Raw genomic sequence first — 15,059 nt, 5'->3', positions numbered from 1 at the left:
TCTGGATTGGGATGTTTAAAAATGCAGTCCACACAGGCAGAGATTTCTTTAAAGTTTATTCAAAGAATAGTCAGAATAAGAGCAATATTATAATGATGATGGTGATAAAACATTATTGATGTGATTCAGATATTGTATGCAGAAATTAATAATGGATAGGTTAGAGATGTAGAAATTCTACACTAAAATTCATGAAACCCCTAAAAATGTACCCCAGGTGGGCCAGTGGACTAAAGTGCTATCACCATGATCAGAGGGTCGCTGGTTTGAATCCAAATTAGGGAGAAAATGGGGAAAATATCCGATAACATTTATAGATAAAAAAGGACTTTCTTCAATCTTGTAGTTATTTATTAACATTAAAATGTAGAATATTGTTTTTTGTAGGATTGTGTTTGTATTTAATTTACAATGTAAAAACCCTATAAACACAACTGTGATGATTCTTTAACTAAAATGAAGAGCAGTCACCAGACTCACAACTCTAGAAGTAATGATGAGACTCAGACAGAGACTCTCCACCCAATAAAACTCTACTGGTGGCTGAGGCGACTGATGAGGACAGTTAGAGCACTGAGCCACAGACTGAGAGCCAGGCCAGCAGAGGGCACCACTTCCCTGGACACAGCAAGCCTCAGGAAAGCGTAGTTGGTGTCGTTTGTCCCCGGCTGTGTTGCTTCGATGGTCAGGATGACCCCTGTGCCATCTATAGCATTAAATGGGGCACTGAGCTCCACCGTGCCATTGGCTACACCATCGCCCCCTGCTGTCAGGGAGCTGGGGAACGTCATGTTGTACTGGCGACTGTTCTTGACATTGATGATGTAGTTACTCAGGTTGCTGCTTGTTGTCACATTGAAAGGAAGTTTGAAAATCTGCCCAGCAACCCATGTGTCATTGTTCACAGCCTGAGGAGGAGAACAAGAGTCAGAAGAAGCTTCTGATAGACTGATATTGATGAAATACTCCAGACAGAGAAGGGTTAGGTACATTAGACTGTGCCTCATTGTCAAAGATATTAACGTGAGACATCACAAGTGCATAACTCAGTGTTATAAAATGGATAAGTGTTATAAAAAGTGTTTAAATGGCTAATAAATTATAAATTCAATTGATAAATACACAATATATGCACACCTATGTGACCTAACAACAACTGAAATCCATATTAAATGTACCACTGTTTTAGACAGTCAGTTAGCTAGTTTGCAGCATATTAATCATGGAAACCTTAGTGGTTAATATTGTCAATTTTTTCCTGTTAGTCAGCTTTGCTAACAGAGTTTAGACTGTTGGAGAAACTGTGATATATTCATTACATGTGTCATTTAATAGTAAAATACTGGTTTCACATTTGTTTTCATTGTTTTAGTCAGTTCTCCCTAAACACTGTGATATCAGAATACAATGCTATAGAGGGTGCACAGTTAATTAAATGCTACTCTTTTTTCAACTGTAGGCTAAAAACACAGCCCCAGGCTAGCCCTGTACTTCCTGAGACTACAGTAAGAGTCCTTTCAGAAAAAAGGGAGAATCTATGCATTTCCACTTAACTAAAAAGAACTTCATGTAATAACTTTAAAAAAAAGAACTGACTGAAATACAACAGAAACTTCCTGACAGTCCAGACCTCCCACCTCAGACCACAGCTTCTGCCACTACATTCGCCCCTTCAGCCCCTACTAACAGAATACTTTTCACTGATGCCCAGAACACTCCTTTTTTACTATGATAATGATGACTAGTCGACTAGTGTTTGGTGTGAAGGACTCACGGTGACGGTGATGTTGGACGCTCTGTATCGGGTGGAGGACTGTCTCTGGAAAGCTGAGGTGGAGGAGGAGTTGAACTGTCCATTGAGGCGTATGTAAAAATCTCCCTTGGGCACTGTGGTCACTGTCACCATATAGTCTCCACTACCCACGTCCTCCAGGATGCCTTTGTAGACCCCGGAGCCTGATGCTTCAACCAGAGTCACTTCTTTTAGCACCCCTGACTCAGAGCCAAGCAAGGACACCAGCAGAGTGACATTTCCAGCTGTCATCAGGTAGAAGAAGAGAAGAAATGTGGTTACATATTTTCAAGAAACTGGGGGTGGTCTGCTTTCCCTGTGCTGTCCAAGAGGAATTCCACAGTCTCTCCCAAATGTCAGCACAACTCAGTTCAGGGGATTTGGTGTGAAATTGTGGTTCATTGTATTTAAAATTACACATTTTTTTGTTTGTTTCCTTTCTTCTCTCTCCCATGTTTTGAGCTGCCTTCTGTTTTCTGCTCAGTGCTGATGTGAGTCTGTTGGGGCTGGGTGCTGCTGCCTGTCTGCACCTCTGGACCGGTTTCTCCCACTGGGTGAAGTTGCTTGTGTTTGCCATGACCCATCTAACCTCTCTGATTTTCCTTTCTTTCTTCTTCCTGTTTTTACCCATGTATGGAGATGCATTGTTCCTGCTGTTCTGTTGCTGTGCTCAAACCCAGCTCTCCTATGAACTTGTCTTAGTACATACTACAGAACATACTAGTCTTATCCCCTTATAATAAAACTGACCATATGTCCTGAACTTACTCACAACTTTATAATTTTATATCTCTTGACCTGCTGTCACATTACCACCGTTTATTATTTTAGTCTTATTTTACTGCTGTTTTGATATTTGTTATGCTATCCTGTGTTGACTGAAAGGGAAGGGTTCTCCTTTTGAGTCCTCTTAAGGTTTCTTTCTCTCACTCTAAAAGAGTTCCCATTCTCAATGACAAATGAAAACTATTTCATTATGTAGAGAATCATCATCTATATAAATGGATAAAGTAGATAAAGTGATTGTAGCATAGCTAAAATCAGTAGTGGTAGCCACCTTGATTACTGAATCTTTCCCTATTTGTAATTGTGGACTCACTTGCAGGAGGTCTGCTTTTATACACAGCGTAGCCTGGTTGAGGGGTCTGGACAACCTCCACGAAATCAAACTTGAAGTTTATAGTACTTTTACCTGGATTAAGAAAAACAACATATTTACAATATACATCATGCACCTAACAAACCTGATGAACAGAGCTGAATTGTTGACTTTATTGATCTTGAGAGAGTGTTACCAGTCACTTTGAGACTGTATGGCTGAGCTGAGCTGATGCTGATAAGCCACTGTCCTACTGGGCTGGACGTCTTGATTCTCACTGTATGGAAGTTGAACACAGTCTGAATGACTCCCACAGAACCATCTGATTGCTCACTGGACTGAGACTGGCCTGGAAGGAGAGGGGAAACACAGTTTTCTTACAGAAGGGTGTGGTTAAGGCCAGGGTTTTTCAGCACAAAGGCAAGCTCTCTCTGTTATTTTTAAAGACTTTTTAGTGTGACTTTCATCTTTGTCAGAAAAGAATAAAAAGATATTCTGATAAACATTTGAAGCCAAAACTGACAAACTAGAAACACTACAAACAGCCATGTAAATGAATTAAAGGGGAATTCTACTGTTCAAAAATTTGGCATCACTTTACTGGGATGGTCCATTATAGATGCATCATAGATTCTTACCTGACATTCAACTAAATATCTTTTAAACACCTGAAATGTAAGACGTATTGTCTTTTGAATGCAATCCAACACCTAACCTTACCTTACCCTTTTGAAGGTTAGGTTCAGGGTTAGATTTAAGGTTTAGGTTAAGGCCAGGTTTATGGTTAGGATTTAAAATTCGGCATAATTAAAAAGTTAAGATGAACACAGGCATTTAGTTTATAAGGTTTGGTGGGTTTTGGTGGGTTTGGTGAGAAATGCTCGGTTCTAGATAAGCTCCCCCAGTCAGAGCTGTGGTTCTACAGTGGAGGTGAAGGGAAGCAGACGTCTGAAGCTCTAATAAAAGCTCCTCACAGAAAGTTCTTCACCTAATGCTGATGAAGACGCTGCCTGATGCCTGAGACACTGTTCTACCAGAGTTCTGAGAAGAGTTCGTCTTTTTAAAATCATATAATTAAAATGGTGGAGGGATACACGCTGTAGTGCGGCAAAAAGTAGTCCCTAAAGAAAACTGCAGTTGAGATTCTCCACTATTTTAACATCATCATCATCATCATCACCATCATCATCATTCCATATAAAACTCAGAAGACTTGTGTAGCTTCACTGATGGGTTTGGAAATAAAAATGGGTATATTTTGCCTCTATATAGTTGTAGTTATGACGACCAATGCCTGGTTTCATTTACCACCACTGTATTTTGAAAAATCTAAGTTTACTGCTATTAGTTAAACTAAACTCTTCACGGTAGAGAAGAATGTAGTCACCAGAGGGAGCCGTGATGGAGAATTGTGTTGAATTTCCTGTGATGTAGAAGGTCAGGTTTTGCACAGTGGAGTCCACCACAAAGGAGAAGACTTCTGCTCTCCCGGGGTCCCTCACTGTCTGAAATATGGTCACCTGTGGAAAAATAGGAAAAGTATGTTCTGAACTTTACTTCAGTGACACATATACCACACAGTGGTTCTGTTAAAATGGTTTTCAATACAGGTGTAAAATAACCACTTTTGTTCATTGACGTCCATAAAGCCTTCCTATAGTCCTATAGAAATGTACTGACTCTGTGTTTACTGGTGTAAGGTAGGGTGGTGCGTGTTCACACTGCATACAGTAAAATAGACCAATTTGTAGAATCCATCAGCAGAGCTTTCTGTAAACTGTAAAGATGGATGAAGCTTTGGTTCTTGTTGGATGCACTGTATTTTTTCCTGAAGCAGTGTTGAGCTCATTCAGAGCGCAGTTTTGATCAGTAGGAACTTATTATTGTTTAATCCAATCAAAGAAAGAGTAAACATAGTGATGTTCATGTATTGTTCAGAATGAGAGTTTCTGACACTGACAGAGGATCACAATATTAGTGAGTCTTTACCAGTCCAGAGATGGTGGAGTTAGTAATGAGGCTGGTGGTGTTGGCCAGCAGTTCTTTGGAGACCTCGATGGCCTGTCCACCTGAGGCCAGGGCTAAATCCTCATATAGCTGGTTCACAGAGTTTGAGAGGCTGCGAGTCGTGTTGGTCAAAAGATTGGTCAGCAAAAAGTTCACCTGTTTAACAAACGAATAAAACACAGACGTGGTGAGTGTGATACACACACACACACACACACACACACACACACACACACACACAAAAAAAAAAAAAAATCCCAGCCTTGGGTCTTGGACTAAGCTGAGATACCAGTCATGATTTACCATTGAAAATGTAAATGTATTGTAGTTTTGGGATTACGGTGGTCTGGTAAACTGGGTTTCATCAGTACTACGGCATATCTAAAGTAAAAGTAATACTTATTACTATTCGTTTACATAATAAATAACAATTTTTTTTCTGTATTGATTTACATTTACATTTACATTTACAGCATTTAGCAGACGCTCTTATCCAGAGCGACTTACAAAGTGCTTTGCTATTTACCCAAGAAAAGCCTTAGCTAGTTAGAATAGACTAATAATTCAAAAGATACTTCTAAGCTTAGACATTACTAAACACAAGACAATAAGGTGACCATAGTACTCTATTCGCCCAAGTACTCTCGGAAGAGGTGGGTCTTCAGTCTGCGTTTGAAGACAGCGAGCGACTCGGCCGTTCGGACACCCAGGGGCAGCTCGTTCCACCACTTTGGTGCCAGGACAGAAAAAAGCCTGGACGCTTGTCTTCCGCGGATTTTGAGGGATGGCGGGTCGAGCCGAGCCGTACTTGAAGCTCGAAGGGCTCTTGGTGCGGATCGGCTTTTGACCATTGCCATCAGGTATGGAGGGGCTGGTCCAGTCTTGGCTTTGTATGCCAGCATCAGGGTTTTAAATCTGATGACCTGGGCAGCAGCTACAGGAAGCCAGTGGAGAGAACGCAGCAGTGGAGTGACATGGCTGAATTTAGGGACATTGAAGACGACCCATGTCGCCGCATTCTGGAGGAGTTGCAGGGGCCTGATGGTGCGCAGAGGGAGACCAGCCAGAAGAGAGTTGCAGTAGTCAAGTCTGGAAGTGACGAGAGACTGAACAAGCACCTGGGTGGCCTCTCTAGAGGCCTCTCTAGAGTTGAACTTTTTATGTTTATATGTTTTACTGTCAATAAATGAAAAAAACATGCATCATCATATTAAAGTCACTCCTCTTCCACCTAGATTGAAGGTTTGCAGTCTACACTTCCACATAGTCTATTTTAAAAACAGAATACTTCATAAAAAATGCTATGCTTTAAGCAACTGTCTGGACTGAACACCCAGACAGGTAGAAACAGCCTGTCTGTGGCTTTTGAGAACATCTAGAATGTTCTCCATAATTCTCACAGAAGCTTCTGGCTTTTGTTAGCTGTTTTCTTGAGCATTTGAAAGATAAAACCCATTTGATAGGGTTAATCCTTAATTACAGTAGGGTAAGAGTGCTCCACTGACCGTTACATTTAAATGTCCCTATTGATCAATACTGGTCAACAGCTCCAGTATAGGTGACAGTACTTCCTTAAAAATAAAAGTGCTACAATAGGGTTCTTGAGCAATGCCACAGAAGAACCATTTTAGTTTTATACATATATAAAATATAAATATAAATATATATGTGTGAAAACCCTCTCAAAGCAATATTATCCTTAAACAGCAGCTTCACAATCATGTTGATACTCCATTGACTAATAGAGGGAATGACATCTACAAAGCACAATGTGTATTTACTGCAGTGGTGTTAAAGTTACACTCCTCAACTGTAGAAGGAGCCAAAAATACCAATTTTCCCATAATGCTGCTTAAAGGATTAAACAGGTTAAGGTTCTTTACCAGTTAAAAGGTTATACACAATACACTCACAGCTTCTTTACAAAATGTTTTTTTATATAGAATCAAAAGTGAATCTTCTATGGCATTACTAATGCAGCCCTTTATTTTCATTTAAATGAAAATGAAATCAGTGAAATACAATTTTGTTAATTTTGTACAAATTCAAAGTAAAATGAAATGAGAGTATATAATAGTACATATCTTACAAACAAGTTTATAGTTGTATACTGTAAGGCCATAGTAGACAGTATTCATTGAACATCTAATATTAGACACAGCTCCTAACTCTTCAATGACAGCTCTGTCGTGTGGGTTCAGTTTATAATGTGTTTTGTCTGGAACGATGTAGAAAAACACCATCATCATCACTGACTGACCTCACTGAGTGGTCACTATTCAGGTCCAGAAAGTAAAAATCCATCTCAGGATTATGCTCCAACTGCCTGGGCAGCTCTGGTGTGAACCTTTACTTTCTGGACCTGAATTTTCCATCTCTGATTGGTCAGATATTGATGAAATACTTGCCGTGGACTTGGTGCTCTCGATCAGCGCCAGCACTGTGCTCTTCATCTCAACGTCTTTCGGTTCGGCATCAGTGAAGAGGAAGATCTCTGATGCCGCCGGTGCCCCTGCAAGAGCGAGCTGGGCGAGAGACAGGCAGGAATTGAAGAAAGAGTCTGAAGGTATGTGAAGCATCCTTTTGCTGTCTTTTGTGTTTGAGATTATGACGGTTTTCATAAGGGTTTATGAAATGCATGAAAACAGCCACCGGCTGATCTGTTAAAAAACAGCCACCAACAGTGAAAACCAGTTAGACTGAACTGAGAACTGGTTGGACTGGGACTGTGTTTTCATAGAGAGCACTTTGTAAATTGTACTGTCAATCTAGAAGCAGTTTATAACAAAATGTAGATTATAATCAGAGTGTCAGTGACAGGTGATGACAGACCATACCCAAAGTCCAGAGAGACTCATTTCAGGGTTATCTCCTCCTCCAGCTGCTGAAAGAGCGTTGATTTGACTTTTAAAGTCATCCCGGTTTGTCGTTTTGGTCACGGGTCCAAAACCTGCAAGACAATCATGATATTTATGGATGGAGATAAAAACATATTCATAATTAAGATCAGTTTATCAAACACCAGGATACAGAGACAAGCACAAATACATTGCTGTAACACTGATAGAACACACACACCCAGAAGCACCACAGGTAAACCAGCCTACCTGGGTCATTGAAAGGAACCAGGATGTAGATGGAGGGTTCGTCTGCAGTGCCCCGCCTACTGTCGATGATGAAGGAGGTGACACGCTTGATTTCAGCAATTTCATCTGCCATGCTCACTGAGGTGTCAATCACGATACAGAGCACCGAAGACGAGGACGAGATTCCCATCAGTCTGGCAGATGAAGAACATTATTGAGGATATTAGTGACATTATTGACATTATATATATACACACACACACTTACCAATAAACCTGGGTCCATACTGGGTCTATACAAACACAAATCAGCAATTAGAAGCCAGTACACACCAATAAACCAGTACAAAGTAAGTATACTGGGCTATTTACACATAAACACATTTCAAACTCCAAATAAAACTCCAAGTAAAGAGAGCATAGATGTTTTTGCCTTGACCCGCTGGGCTATGGCACAAATGTTCTGTCCAGGCTTCAGTCCATGTTCTGGATAACAGGTCTAGATAAGAGTCATGTAGAGTCAAAAACCACAGAACCGCAAGTCTATTAGAGTCTATTAGAGACTACTGAAGACCTCCACACAGTTCGATGAGAGTGTGTGATGATTTAGACATGCAGTTAGCACCATGCTAATTGGTGGGGGGTATAATCTGCTATTACTAGTTAGCTACATTAGCCTCAAGTGTCTAAAACACTAAAGGCTGCTGATGTGCTTTCACTAGACTTCCTTCTTCTACCTGAGGAATTCAATGTCATTGGTTGACTTTCTGATGTCCTCCAGCAGGTCCCTGGTGGCAGCTGTGGCCACGTCTGCTGCCACGAAGTGAAGGTTGCCATGAGAAGACTTGGGCGTGTCCTTGTTGATGCCACCTTTGGGATCCAATTGACTCGTCAGGTCGATAGCTCCTCCATGGCTGCACTTCCCTGTTGATTTACAGGCAGTCAGAGGAACACATGTTTAGCAATGACACTTAAGCAAGCGCTGAGCTCAAAAGCAGAGCACTGTATGACGAAATGGCCAACAACACACAACCTGGGACTGGGAGGAGTCGTGAGCAGAGTGGGGGTAAAGGGGAGGCTGTCTAACTGGGGAGAAACCAAAATGGGGATTAGAACAAAACCCTACAGGCAGCGTCTGGGCGTTAGAGGGGTATTAAGTAAGCGTAACTATGAACAGCGCTCAATAACAAAACGAGGGAAGCTGGGGTACCAGCCGCAAAACCAAATAACAAGGCTGACCAAATCTGAAACGGCAGCGTGCTGCTGCGGGCGTTGTACACCTTGCTGGGACGTGGGTGACCACAGTATCCAGATCGGAAGCTAGCAAGCGAGCCTCGCTTGAAGCGTGAGTAGCCAGGAAAACCTACTCCTGAACGAGGGTGAATTGCCTGAGCTGATCTAAACACCTCTGAGACCAAAGAGGAACCGCAGGGCATCTGGAAGGTTCCAATAGGTTATATTCTCGGCACCGAAAGGGGGTGTTGAGGCTCCTTAAGTACCCCCCAGTCCCAGGTGAAACTCATAATCCAAACAAACTCATGAACCAAACCAAACACACGTGAGCGTAAATAAAAATGTCCTAAATAAAAAAAGTCCTTATTTGAGCCTGTGGTCGGCGGCTCGGGATCACCCCGGGGGAGGGCCTGAGAATATTTTCCGTTTTCTTCATGGTTTGAGCCACTGTGTAAATAAATCTGGATGAATAGACCAATAGAAATGCTCTAAAAGTTTTGGAATAAACTCTTATTTTACATTCTTACTTCCATTCAGAGTTGCATGATTTTCATTGGACAGTGACAGTATACTGTTAATAGAAAGCCATGTGGAAACGGTCATTCCATACCAGCGGGTTTGCTAATGGTGATCCCATTGGTATATCCAGATGTCAGTAACTTCTGACTGATGACCGTATCCAGGATGTTGTTCGAGCAGTCGTCATCAACGCAGCTGCGGCAGGTCGGTGTGTTCTTGTCTGAATTAAAGATGGTATGCATTTCATTGGCATTCATTGATATAGTTATAAAATAAACACAAACACACACACACTTTTTACCTGCAAGTTTTTCAAGAGGCAGGTTTGGATTAATGAGGTTTGCGTATGGAGATCTGTTCCCCAGCTCGATCCAGTTACTGTGACTGTAGAAATCCTTCAAAACCAGCATGAAAGCAGCATCAGTCAAGTAGAGCAGAACTTTGATTTTGAAGATGTAAAGCTAGAAACACTTTTCTAGCCATGAAAAGTACCAGGGATGAACCTGTCCTGGCCTGAGAAGCAGTACTGCCCTGTTGGCCGTACAGTGAGATAGAGGGTTTCTGTGGTAGCATCTGTCTAACTAAAAAGAAATGAATGTCTGAAGCTCATTTTTGCTGCCATGGTATTAAAATGTTAACGGGTGATTTGTATTTTGCCTTTGTCAATAAATCGATAAGCTTTACACATTATTATTCTTATGATAATCAAATAATTCAAAGCAAAGATGAGTTGATGTGACACGTGTTCAATAGAGTTGAATGGAGCAGAGCTGAGGTAAACAGACTTGAGTAGAGTTAAACAGTTACTTGGGTGATTAGAGTACTGTGGTCACCTTATTGTCTTGTGTTTAGTAATGTCTAAGCTTAGAGGTATCTTTTGTATTATTAGTCTATTCTAACTAGCTGAGGCTTTTCTTGGGTAAATAGCAAAGCACTTTGTAAGTCGCTCTGGATAAGAGCGTCTGCTAAATGCTGTAAATGTAAATGTAAATGTAAATGGAGGATGACTGACACAAGTTGTGGGTGGAAATAATTTGAGCTACCGTTTTTAACTGACCAATCAGGTCAACCACCTAAATAATATCTGTACACAGCGGTCCTGTGGTCAGAAACTGACCAATGATGAATGGGGTGGAGGGGGCAGGAAGACTGTACCCCTGTATAGTGGAGCTAGAATGTAAGTGTTTCTAATAAAGTGACCAGTGAGTGCTATGAATGAATGTTGGTGCTGCTCTGTTACCTGTAGAGTGTGCAGGATCTCGCCCAGCTGCTCTCTGGCAAACTCGTAGTTCTTCTGCATGAGGCTGGCCTTCACTTTTTTCACTCCCTCTGTGATGACGTTGCGTCCATCCTCAAATCTCTCATTATCAAAATGGTACTTTGGGTCTTTGAAGTACTTTAAGTCCGTCATGAAGTTCCTGTTTTTAATCTCACTGATGGCCGACTTTAGTGTTAAGGCTGAGGCAGGGGAGAGGCAGGCTTCCGCCACAGACTCTACAGTGAGTGATTTTGGCTGTGGATAAAACGGGTAAAACTTGAACAGGACTAGAGCCACCCGGGGGTTTAGTGGGGGACTCGAGTGTGAACAGTTTATCATACCAGTGTTGGAAGGATGAAGCCTAGAACTTTCTTCTTTCCAGACCAACCAGCTCCATCACATCTTTTCAAACTTCTGCTAACAGAACACCACTGGAGCTCCACATGCTTGGAGGAGAATGCTAACTGCTAATTTCTTTAATGTCCGCTAACAGACACCCTACATTAACTAAGTCTCATTCTGAGTCTGTCTTATTTAAACCTTGGACGTTTAGTCTGGTCTGCTCTTGATTGATGGTTGAAGTGAGTGGTGAAGAAGATCACCATGGCCAGATCCAGAGAGCTCTCTGAGGCCTTCAGAAAGAAGGGTGGGGGTGCGGAGGAGTCTGGGAAGGGGTTTAAACAGATCTCAGAACAGTTACAGATCAGCCGCTGTTCCACCGTCCACTAAATCATCTACAAGAGGAACAGCTGACCAACATGACCAGATCAGACCATCCTAACAGGATCAGCCCAACAGATGATGAATCTTGAGTTTGGATCTTATGTTTTTCTTTTTTTTGATAGTTAGGGATTCCTTTTGCACTGTAATTTCTACATGACCTACTGCTGTTACTATAGTTACACTCTCCTGTCACTGTGGTTCCTAGTAATTACATTTTCTCTATAGTCTTACTACCTCATATCTCTATAGAGCAATAATACATATACTATATTGTATCCACATCGGCTCTGCTTACTTTTATTTATAATTTTTTGCTGTTAATAACTCTTCTGTAACTTTTATTTTGTTTCCACTAATTCCACTAATGTAGAACCCTGTGTGCAATATGTACAGTAATGTGACACTACAATTTCCTTTGGGATCAATAAAGTGCTATCTTATCTTATCTTAGTGGTAGATCAGGTGAGAATAGCGAGAGGAGGAGTGACCAAATGACACAAAATGAAACATTGCTCAGTTAAGATGCTTAGTCCAACATCAGAGCTGCAGATTCTAAGAAATAATAGAACAATAATGGTTAAAAGTGATCAGTTGTGCATCTCAGAGCTGTAGTCCACAGTCAGAAGCAGAGCTCAGACTAAGAGAAGAGTGAAATAAAAGCATCCAGATATACAGGCAATTCCAGTGCTTTGTGTAACCACCCTGTTTGCTCTGAATTCATTCACTCATTCATAATTACTTTTTAAGTCTGGGTTGAAAGGAAGATCAGTGGTTTGCTGGGTTTGCCTTCATAACTTAAAAAAAAAACAGTAGTGTTTTCTAAAACTGAGGTCCTATGGTGGTGTCCTAGAGCTAGATTAAGACTGCTTACAGACAGCATTCTTTAGTTGATCTTAGTGATCAGCTAAAGCATAGCTTTCCCAGATCCACAGTGCATGCAAAGTCAGATGGGGTGACAGAAGTTTGTCTTCAACACAACAATGAGCGGAACAAATTCTCTCTAATCTGACAGAAATGTACTAACTAAGAAGAGATTTACTAACTAAAAGTATACTTATTATACTCATTGAACTTATTATAGATGTAGAGAAGTTCATAATGACTCAGAACTTATAGAAGACTTATAGAAGACTCAGAACTTAGAGAAGACTTATATAAGACTCAGAACTTAGAGAAGACTTATAGAAGTGTCAGACGTTATAGAAGATTTTCAGAAGACTCTGAACCGAGAGAAGACTTACAGAAGACTCAGAACTTAAAGAAGACTTAGAATTTAGAGAAGACTTATAGAAGACTGAGGACTATAGTTATTATTGTTAGTATTGTTTTTGTTTGGATTTGGAGACCTTACATGTAAATAAAACACATCTGGGTAGATTCACATAAGTGTATATATGTGCGACTCTATAAGAGCTGGTCATCCAGTCATGTGACACAGCCTTTCCCCAGGCGGAGATCACAACATAAATATGTATATCAATCTCATCACGTCTCAAAACATCACAACAAAAAGTGAAAAGGGAAGTCTTTTTAAGTAAGACATAAATACATAAATCATTGACTCCAAGAATATGGCAGAATATCTAAGAATAATTATTAAAGAACCTTTACATCAAGAGAAGGTTCTTTAGCCATTCAAGAGATAACCATGCTTTGTCCTGATCATGTCATCTTACCTGAACAAAGTTTCTTCCCTGCTTTGAAAGCACTTTCTGACACACCTCTGCTGATTTCTGTAGAATAGCATTGATGGTGATGTTTTGATGGGTGCTGGAGGAATCAGGAATGATATTAAAAGCCTGAATCCTTGTCTGAGCAACAAGGAGGAGCAGGATGAACATGGTGAAGATGAAGTTTGGGAACATTACTGGAGCAACTAGAAAAGAAACAGAATTGATCTCAATTAGAACAGCCATGCTATGTTAATATCAAGCCAGTAGAGATAATGCAATCTTAGCTGAGAGTTAAATCAACAGTTAAGTTCATTGTTGTTAACAATTGAATTTTTTTTAATATTGTGTTTATTAAAGCTCAATACCCACAATATTTGTTTCTTTTTTTTTACTTTAAAAGTTTTTTTTACTTTAAAAGTTTACATTAAATGTATCTTGTATCTTCCCAAAATATGTTTACATTAGTTGCAACAATTATATAAAGAAAAACAATTCAACCCCTAACTTCTCTTTGAACTTCCAATTAGGATGTAATTTGAACTATTTGATCTGATGCAGAATTGGCATCATATCCTCCTATTGTGCAGGTACTGTTGAAGAAGATGCCAGGTTTTATGGAACTGTCTGTGTCTGTTAATGTAATTGTCTTTTTAAGAGTTAGACTTTTAAGAGAAGGACCAAACTCCAAACTCCTCCTCGTTGTACCAACCTCCAACCCCTTTCCTCCACTTCTTCCACCACTTACCACCACTTACTTGCGAAGACCACAAAAAAGCTGACCCAGACTCCAGGCCAAAAATAGCGGCCCACACTAGCAAACTAATGATTTATCATCGTATGAATTTAAAATGAATAAAATAGCTAATTATGCTAAATCAACATTCCAATAGGCTATTTAACACTATTGAGAGCTGTGTAGAGCAGAGCTAACTAACTTTTGAACACAACAGAAAAAAAAGCAGTGTTGTGCGACACCATTTTGAAAGAACAAGACCTGCTTCTAACATCCATCCAAACGGCCGTACATCTACCAGAACATCCTTACCAAGAGAGTATAGTAAAGTATTTAAAATACTCAGATATGAGGCTCCGGTAAAGCTCCGGATGTGTCAGGTGCTTGTTAGGCTGTCAGGTAAGATTGTATCCGCAGCGCTAATCTAAGAGCCTCACAAGCATTTGATGCATCAGCTTCACCAGGACTTCTTAACCAAACCATTACTATAATATTTTATTCTATAATATTTTATTCTATAGCCATTTATGAAAGTTTAGCATATGTTGTGAGTCTCTCAGGATTCTATTATATGAGACTAATGTAAATCATGATGTGTGATCATAATGTAAATCAGGAAGTGAGGGAGCATACAGAGTTAAGAGTTAACTTGAACATTTAATCTATAAACCATTGACAGCATTTCTCCACGATTCCAAATACAAATATTTCTATTTACAGCATTTATTTGTAGATATTACAAAATAATAAAATTATTCAGTGCTTTTAAAGCTTATACAATTAATACAATAAATATTAATAATATTTACACAACACAATATTAATGGTTTAATTTTGAGAGAATTTAAAGTTAAAAGAGAACCCTTGACTGCCAATCATAACTTTCATATCTTGGCATGCTTTCACTTTGCTGTTGGTTGAAATACAAGTAGCTCAG

General features: G+C 40.1%; 1 protein-coding gene across 1 annotated transcript; it reads right to left on the bottom strand.

Moving 5' to 3' along the window:
• Positions 1-533: 533 nt before the first annotated feature.
• Positions 534-13,581, bottom strand: LOC140555815 (von Willebrand factor A domain-containing protein 7-like). Its single transcript, XM_072679133.1, has 14 exons — positions 13,393-13,581; positions 10,976-11,248; positions 10,037-10,130; positions 9,827-9,955; positions 8,721-8,907; positions 8,006-8,178; positions 7,736-7,848; positions 7,307-7,423; positions 4,881-5,054; positions 4,279-4,411; positions 3,088-3,240; positions 2,892-2,984; positions 1,775-2,037; positions 534-908 (listed from the first exon to the last, which is right to left on the bottom strand). Exons 1-14 carry the CDS (start codon positions 13,579-13,581, stop codon positions 534-536), a joined length of 2,466 nt encoding a protein of 821 aa, XP_072535234.1.
• Between the last annotated feature and the right edge of the window lie 1,478 nt (positions 13,582-15,059).

The sequence above is a fragment of the Salminus brasiliensis genome, chromosome 5 (assembly GCF_030463535.1).
Source record: "Salminus brasiliensis chromosome 5, fSalBra1.hap2, whole genome shotgun sequence".
In the NCBI taxonomy this organism is placed as follows: domain Eukaryota; kingdom Metazoa; phylum Chordata; class Actinopteri; order Characiformes; family Bryconidae; genus Salminus; species Salminus brasiliensis.
Note: the sequence above shows the minus strand (reverse complement) of the source record. Positions and strands in the feature narration are given on the sequence as shown.

Coding starts and splice junctions, on each gene's coding strand:
- LOC140555815 (XM_072679133.1), bottom strand. CDS start 13,581: ATGTTCCCAAACTTCATCTTCACCATGTTCATCCTGCTCCTCCTTGTT. Junction 11,249..13,392: donor AGGGAAGAAACTTTGTTCAG/GTAAGATGACAT, acceptor TTTTATCCACAG/CCAAAATCACTCACTGTAGA. Junction 4,412..4,880: donor ACTCCACCATCTCTGGACTG/GTAAAGACTCAC, acceptor ATTTTTCCACAG/GTGACCATATTTCAGACAGT.